Source organism: Choristoneura fumiferana, chromosome 4 (genome assembly GCF_025370935.1).
Source record: "Choristoneura fumiferana chromosome 4, NRCan_CFum_1, whole genome shotgun sequence".
In the NCBI taxonomy this organism is placed as follows: Eukaryota; Metazoa; Arthropoda; class Insecta; order Lepidoptera; family Tortricidae; genus Choristoneura; species Choristoneura fumiferana.
Genome location: NC_133475.1, coordinates 12,790,399 through 12,799,291, shown reverse-complemented (window position 1 = coordinate 12,799,291; position 8,893 = coordinate 12,790,399). Strand labels below are relative to the sequence as shown.

At 38.0% G+C, this 8,893-nt stretch overlaps 1 protein-coding gene across 1 annotated transcript in view; it reads right to left on the bottom strand.

Moving 5' to 3' along the window:
* Positions 1-4,274: 4,274 nt before the first annotated feature.
* LOC141427484 (opsin, ultraviolet-sensitive-like) overlaps positions 4,275-8,893 on the bottom strand; it is a 39,474-nt gene continuing 34,855 nt past the window's right edge. The window contains exons 2-3 of the mRNA XM_074086987.1: positions 6,424-6,554; positions 4,275-6,032 (exon numbers count right to left, since the gene is read on the bottom strand). Coding sequence (XP_073943088.1) covers positions 4,990-6,032; positions 6,424-6,554 — 1,174 coding nt within the window. The 3' untranslated portion in view covers positions 4,275-4,989. The remainder of the gene's footprint in view (positions 6,033-6,423; positions 6,555-8,893) is intronic.

The window sequence follows — 8,893 nt, the reverse complement described above, 5'->3', positions numbered from 1 at the left end:
GAAAGTTTGTGAATATGCGTTTGGCGTGCATAAGTACCTATTTTTGTTACTCCTTGATGTTAACTACAACGGCTAGTCTGATTTAAATGATACTTTGTATGTAGGTAGCTGAACCTCTAGAATAACACATGTCTACGCTACTTTCCTTTTTCGATGTTCACATAGGAGTCATGTTATTTCAAAATGTCAATCTTTTAGTCAAGAAACATGAAATTTTTGCACCGGTACTCTTTGTACAACGTTGATGAAGTTTCGGGAATCCCGCATAAAATTTCAAATAAATAAAAAAAACAATTTGACTGCCATACCTAATGCCTGAGACACAGGAATTGACAAGATTTCATTTTTTTTACATTTTTTAATTACTACAGGAATCGAAAGAGTTTTGCCTCCTGAACATGGGAAAATATTTATTATAATTGATTTCTCCATATTAAAAAAAATACAAAAAATTGAAAAAATATGTCTGAATTTGCCAACACTACAAGAGAATAGATATGTTTCCTTTGCCTTTATCACCAGAAAAAGGAGCTGTCATAATTTTGATATTGTCTCTATGCAACGTCTACGTCAGATTTACGTGATCTTTTTTTTAAGAGACTAGACAAAAGTAATGGATCTATTGTGACGTGTAGTTTGGAGTTATGCCTTTTTAGAATAAGCACATCTTAAAAAAATTGTAATAAATTAATTAATAGTTGTAGCGAAATTTTAAAAATATCAGCGTTTTTCTCTTTCCAAACAGAATACAGAGAACGAATCAAATTATAGTCTTAGAAATATGAAATCTTGTCAATTATCCTAGTTCAGGCATACGTGTTACATAGATTTTAAGTGAAATATTGTATTTTGGTACCGAAATAAATTGAATACATTTTATTATATATATATTATAATGGTTTAAGCGAGCGAAGTCGCGGGTAAAGGCAGTTTTTCAAAGTAACTATTTCGGATAACTAATCATCATCATGTCAGCCGAAAGACGTCCACTGCTGGACATAGGCCTCCCCCAAGGCTCTCCACTCAGACCGGTCTTGTGCTTTCCGCATCCACCGCGATCCCGCGATCTTAACCAAGTCGTCGCTCCATCTTGTTGGAGGCCTACCGACAGCTCGTCTCCCGGTCCGCGGACGCCATTCGAGAATCTTCTGGCCCCATCGGCCATCCGTCCTGCGAGCAATGTGCCCCGCCCACTGCCACTTTAGTTTCGCAATTCTTCGGGCTATGTCAGTAACCTTAGTTCTACTGCGGATATCATCATTTCTAATTCTATCCGCAGAGAAACCCCGAGCATAGCCCTCTCCATAGCCCTCTGAGTGACTTTGAGTTTTCTCATGAGGCCCATCGTTAGCGCCCACGTCTCAGATCCGTATGTCATCACTGGCAACACACACTGGTCAAAGACTTTTGACTTCAAACACTGCGGTAATTTGGACGAAAAGACACTGCGAAGCTTCCCGAACGCTGCCCAGCCGAGTCGGATTCGACGAGTGATCTCTTTCTCAAAGTTGGACCTACCTAACTGGACCGTTTGTCCCAGGTATACATAGTCGTCAACAAGTTCGAGCGCAGAGTCGTCGACTATTACGGGAGTTGGTACAACATGGACATTAGACATGACTTTCGTCTTGTCCATGTTCATTTTCAGGCCAACTCGGTCGGAAACTCTACTGAGGTCAGCGAGCATAGCACCGAGGTCCTCCATGGTCTCAGCCATGACTACAATGTCGTCGGCGAATCGAAGATGAGTGAAGTACTCGCCATTAATGTTGATGCCTCGTCCTTTCCAGTCCAAAACCTTAAAAGCATCCTCCAATGCAGCGGTGAACAGTTTCGGAGAGATCACATCTCCTTGTCTGACTCCCCGCTGCAGAGGAATAGGCTTCGTGCTCTGATCCTGTAGTCGGACGGACATAGTGGCGTTTTCGTACAGACACTTCAATACTTCGATATACCGATAGTCAACTTGGCACCGCTGGAGAGCCTGCAACACAGCCCAAGTCTCGATCGAATCGAAGGCTTTCTCGTAGTCCACAAATGCAAGGCAAAGGGGGAGGTTATACTCTTCAGTCTTCTGTATAACCTGCCGCAGCGCATGTATGTGGTCTACGGTACTATAGCCTTTTCGGAAGCCGGCTTGTTGGAGGCTGAAAGTCGTCAAGCCTGCGTGCGAGACGATTTGTGATGACCCTGGAACACAGCTTGTAAACATGGCTCAGAAGTGAGATGGGTCTATAGTTCTTCAGCAAGGTGTTATCACCTTTTTTGAAGAAGAGCACCACCAAACTTCTGTTCCATGCTTTCGGCGTTCTCCCTGGTGGAAGAATAATTATTTATTAAATTCTAGTTTTCTATGTTCTTTGGATAAAGTGATTCAAAGAAGTTCAAGTGACAAATGTATTCGTAATCCTGCTAATAAATAAAACCTCTCATTTAATTGGCAACTTCGCACTCTTTTTGGCCATTCTGCAATACCCATAACCCTATTAAATTAAATAATAAATAAAGCAAAAAGAATGAAAGCTGACTTTCATAAGTCTTTCATATAAAATTATCAAGGTTGTTTTTCTCACTGAATGACTCGTTTCTTCAACAAAATAAATACACGCAGAGATAACACAAGACTTATTACATTCCTTCTAGGAATGACGTTTTCCTTGTTTTCTTCACTTACATAATAAATTTAATTGAATGAAAGGTGATAATTTTCCACAAAGACTAACAGTAAGACATGATTACGAAGAAACTTTAATTAATGGTTCTTGCCTGATGTTTCAGTCAATTATAATTCAAGACAAAATTCAATTGGCTCTACAATGAATTTGCGATGTTTGAGAGAGATCTCATAGGTGCTCGCCGCTTACGCGAACCTTACATAAGTAAATAAAAAATATGATACATTGCTCACTAGTAGTAGAAATCGTTTCCAACGGCGAGCACACACAGCGGGGTTTTTAGCAGGAGAGCAGTTTTTTTTGTATATTTATCATTTACCTTCGGTTTTAATACCTCTCATTTAGAAAAGTAACTTTCCTCCCTGACGAGAGGGATCAAAGTGAAAGTTTTCTGTTCAAGGTTATTTGATTGTTTTTTTGCAAATGCCATTTTTTGAAGTTGATAATTGTAAAACCACGCCATGTTTTTATGCTGGTTGCTCTTTAATTATATTTAGAATTGTTTTTTTTTCAAGTTTCTTAATGCTCGTGAAAAGTTGTAGAGCCTCTCGAGAGCAAAATTATTTTCATCTTGGGCGTTAATAGTTAAATCCCTCATTACGTTCGCTACGCTCAGGATTTTATTGTAGAATCATTCGCTACATTCTGGATTTAATGTACTCCCCTCGCCGTAAATACATCATTTTGGTCCCTTGTGACACAAATAATAAGTATCAATAAATCAAAATATGCTGAACGCACAGTTCACGGCTTCATTTACATAAATATGATTTACGAATAAAGAGCATTACTCAATCCTATTTATTCGTTTTACACGCATTGGTACCTTACTTACAAAAGTAACTATATACAGTAGGTACTTGCAATAAAATTTCGTTAAAAAAGTTAGCCAGATGCTGCTGTTGTTCTTCACTGATGGACCACTAAGCAGTCCATGGAGTGGAGCTTCCCATAACGTTATGGTCACAGTTGATATAGCACTATTTAGGGTTCCGGAGTCAAAATGGCAAAAACGGAACCCTTATAGTTTCGCCATGTCTGTCTGTCTGTCCGTCCGTCCACGGCTTTGCTCAGGGACTATCAATGCTAGTTATTTATGAGTAAGCATTGGATATTACAGTTCGTATGAAAATGAATTTGATATTTAATGGTCGATAGTTTTTATGATTTATTAAACTACACGTAACAATACATAAATACAGAACGTATTTTACATTTTATCTGTGAATTTGTCCAATTTACTTTAAAATAAGCATCATAGCATGATCTGCTTAAAGCTTTTTTCAACCCATTTGGTTAATTTAATTACAGTCAAATTATGAACACATATTTAACTACCTTACGAAAACTCTACTTCGATTCGAAAATCCTTGCTTACTCAAGAAAAGTTTTCACTAAAGCTGCCACTTTTCTTTTTTTAGAAGTCAAATATTTGACTAGGTGGAAGTTCTGAAACGAAAGGCGTTTAGGTACTTTTAGAAATTTGTGTCTTATTTGTTTATACGTAATCATATCACAATAGGTACTGAATCTTACGTTACTATCTTATAAACAAAAAAATTGATACATGACTTATAAACTAAAAAAAAATGTATATTTTTTATTCATTAAGACTAAGACAATGGCCTTTTTATTTGGCGTACCCTGCTGAAAGTGCAGGTACATGACACGAAAGCGACAACTAGAAAAACAGGAAAGTGAACGTCTACAAGAGTGTAACATTATTAAAATCCAAAACCAGTAAATACCTATTTTATACCTACGTTATTTGATCAGCCGCTAGGCCTACGAGTAGTTCTTTGTGTAACATTAAATATTGCGGTTTAACGTTACCGCGGAATAAGTTCATAAACTACAAGTTATTCTGGAATTCTATTGGTAAATAAATAGGTACCTCAAGTTAAACTCTTAAGAAAGATTATTTAAATTGATTTGTTATGTTACAGTAGTAATTGAAAATATGTAGTATAAAAAACAAAAGAAACGCTTTAGGCAGATACCTACTCAGTTAGAATTTGACAAGTCGCGTTAATGTGACTTTATTTTAATGGACTTTAGAAATATGAAATTCTTTCAATTTGGACACGTACCTTAGATGCCACTAGGAAAATTCATCGCTGTACCAAAAATTGCTGGACGCGGTTCCTCAATTTTCATACAAAGATCTTGCTTTCATGCGAAATTTAATTAAACTTTGTCTTAATCGTTATTACTTTCATGTTGCGCTGTTGAAAAAGTTTTGAGGATTCTTTTTCTCTCTTAAGACCTTTTATGGAAAAAAAATATTGTGAAAAGCGGGTGGTATGGTAACAACTTAGAGTACAACGGGATCCGGATTCATGGATACTATAGTCCTAGAGGGGCGTCGCGTAAAACTTTTCTTTTTTGAAAATTGAGGTTTAGCGTACCAAGACGGTGGGCTCACTATACTTTCCTCGAAGCTTTTCATGCTGACGCTTCTCAGAGAGCCTTCCCTCTCCGATACTCTAGATGAGATCGTTTTTAAGGCATTAGGCGGTTTCGTATTTTCCTCCGTGCCATAGGGTATTATATCCTTCATCTGGATAATTTCCACGTCATTGTCACTAAAACTACTTGCCCGTCGTACTCTCGTAGTGTCCGCTTCAGTATATCCCATCATCGATTTCGTGTAACTCCTACGCCTAGACTTCTCTTTGGAAAGTAACTTACTGAACTCCTTACGAAACTTAGGATGCGTGATTATGTAAATGAAAGGGTTTATGCAAGCGGCTGTTTTGCAGAACAACGCAGGAATCATAGAAACTATAGGTGTAATTAGATCTTTCTTGCCGAATATTCCAAGGAGCGCCACGATCGCGTACGGGGTCCATGATACGAAGAATAATGCAATGACAACTATAACTAGAGCCGCTAGTTTAATTTCGGCTTTACGTTTGACCTGTTCTTTGACGTGTCGCGATGAGAGACGTTGCTCTTGGTTTTTAGTACTGACACTTCTGTTGCACACGACGACGCGGAAGATATTGACGTAGCAGAAGCTGATAGTGATAAAAGGAGCGACCCAAGCGGCGCAGAAGAAAGTGAAGATGAAGTAGCGAGGGGGGAGTTCGTCGGTGAGGTAGTCGAAGCTGCAGCTGGTGAGGTAGCCCTCGGGGACGTAGCGGCCGTAGCCGAAGTCGAGCGCGGGCACGGCGGCGAACACGGCGGCGTACAGCCAAGCGCCGGCCGCCAGCAGGCGCGCGCGCACGCCCGTCATTGCGCGCAGCGGCTCCAGCGGCCGCACCACTGCCCAGTACCGGTCCAGCGCGATGGCCGCCAGTGTCGCGATCGACGTCGCGCCCGTCAGGCCGCCCACGAACCCATATATCACGCACCCTGATAACAACGGTTCCAATTAACGCCTGTCAGAGCCTATCCTAGTTGCTTTCAATCAAATTATTCTCACTTTGCATGAGAATTATACACCCACATTGAAGTTAAGCGGGTAAAATATACGCGGGACATGATATCAACTGAACTAATTACAACTTTAAGATAAGTAATTTATCCCCATATTCATAAACGCCCAGTGAACCTATATTACGTAAAGGAGTTATTTAAGCTATTGTTGAAGAAAGAGAAAACATTTCCATTCAAAATTTGTATCCAGTGATTTTAAAATAGAATTTTGACGCGGAGTTACTTTCTTTCAAGTTCTTTTTTTCTTTTCAACTTCATAAATCTTCTTCATACTTTGGCTATTTAATGATAAACTTAGTCAACTTACCTGTCTTTCCTAAAGCTGGTCCCAGATTGAAGGAGTTAAAGATGAAAACAGGTGTCTTCGCCAGCATGAAGAAGTCGCTCAGCGCGAGGTTGGCGACCAGAATGTTACCCGGCGTGCGTAGCGAGCGGCATCTGCAACATCCATGTCTCAATAGACAGCCCGCAACCGTTACACGAACCATGTAAGCAACGGCGCATTGTTATTTAGATTTATGTTGCATGTTCATTAATTATAATAAATTCAGGTTCTCGCCAGTAACATCTGCAAGTAACTCCAATCGTTTAATTTGCATACCTACTTAGATAGATTACGCTCGTAACAGGATTCATTGTATCAAATGTAATCGCAAAAGAAAAATTTATTTTTAATTTTTCGCAATATAACATCAAATTACAAAAGTAACTGTAGGGAATTATTTTAATACAAATTCAAGTCTCAAAATAATGTAATAAAGGTTGAGTAAATAGGTATAAAGATTGGTTTTTTGGAATCTTTTTGTATTTTTTAATTCAATTCCAAATTTTACTTTTACGTTCATCCCGTAAAACCTAAATTGAAAATACAAACTGAAATATACATGCACAGAAAAAACAGAAAAATAAGACCATCAGTGGTGCATCTATATTTCAGTTTATATTTTCAATTTAAATAGGTATTACTTAACTTAACGTACTTTTAGGCTCTACGGTAACTTTTTTCAGTTTAATGTTAACACGGATAGCTTACAAATTCCTATAAGTACAAGTGAAATCACGATATGAAAATTCTGCAATGAACGTGTCAAGTCCTGATTGAAATATTTTTTATAACGAAATTAAATCTCATAAACGACCATGTTTAGGAGATGAATATAAGAAAACTAATAATTTTGGCTGTAATCGGTATTTGTGATTTTTTGCAAATTGGGATGTCCCAATTTTTGACAACATTTGGAGGAACACTGTTTTTGTACATAAGTAATGAATAATGTATTTTGTCGGAAAAGTTCGTAGTTACTCGTATTTAGGTATATTGATACGATGAAAAAACATTATTCACTAGATCTATAAGCAGATGACTGACTATCCTACTAATCCTACTTATCCTACTTATTACATCCATACTATCCATATCCATACTCCATACTAATATTATAAATGCGAAAGTAACTCTGTCTGTCTGTCTGTCTGTCTGTTACGCTTTCACGCCTAAACCGCTGAACCGATTTTGATGAAATTTGGTACAGAGATAGAATAGGCCCTGGGAAAGAACATAGGCTATTTTTTATCGCGAAAAAGAGGCTTTCAGGGGTTGACATAGGGGATGAAAGTTTATATGGTGGAAGTTCGTAGCTATCGAAGATAAAACCATGAAACTTGGCATTTAGGCACTTAATAAGAAATAATTCTATATTTGTTTGACCTTTTTTAAAAAATCGACCTGTGAGGGGATGAAATAGGGGATGAAAGTTTATATGGAAGATCATCATTGTCGAAGATAAATCGATGGTTCTTTATGAAACTTGGTATTTGGGCACGTGATAAGAGATAAATACATATTTGTTCGCGCGTTTTTAAAAATTCTTCCTGTGAGGGGTGAAATAGGGGATGAAACTTTATATGGAAGATCGTCATTGTCGAAGATAAATCGATGGTTCTTTATGAAACTTGGCATTGGGCTACTTATAAGAAATAAATAGATATTTGTTTAAGCGTTTTTGAAAATGTTACCTGCGAGGGGATGTTAGCAGAGGGGATGGTGCAGTGTTAGCAGAGCCTTTTAAGCTCATAAGCAAAATGTACGCAATGTGGGGGTGGGGTCATTTTAGATGGCTTATTCACATAGACAGTCAGACATGAAAAATTATGATTTTCAGATTTTTCTTATTTATTGTGCTATAAGAGCTACCTTTATGCAAAATTCCAAGTTTCTAGGACAGCCGGAAGTACCTACCCTATAACTTTTTCTGTTGAGGCAATTTGTATGGAAACATCTTTTTAACGACTGTAGCTTTTGATTGCCTTGACTTAGAGGTGTGATTTTTTCACAGCTTTCGGGACTATTGACCTGAGTTTAGGGTTTTAATTTCAACTCGATATATACCTTACTCCGCGCGTTTACGAGATAAAGGGTCTTGACAGACAGACGGACGGACGGACAGCAAAGTAATCCTACAAGGGTTCCATTTTTTCCTTTTAAGGTACGGAACCCTAAAAAACATTTGATCTGGCGCTTTTCAAATTTCGACCTATTTACTTGAAAATATGGGGATGAAAGTTCTTAAGGAATTCCAAAGAAGTTACTACGTATAAGTATATTTATCGGAAATACCTATGTGTAGCTATGCTTAGTAAAAATGCCTTGACTTACAATAAAGGACGTAAGGTGTCAATAGTTCACTATGAAGAATTAGTCCTTTTGTGTTGGCAGGGTAGAATACACGTCGTATTGCTAAAATATGGCTACCCGTAAAATATTTATGTTTTACCAA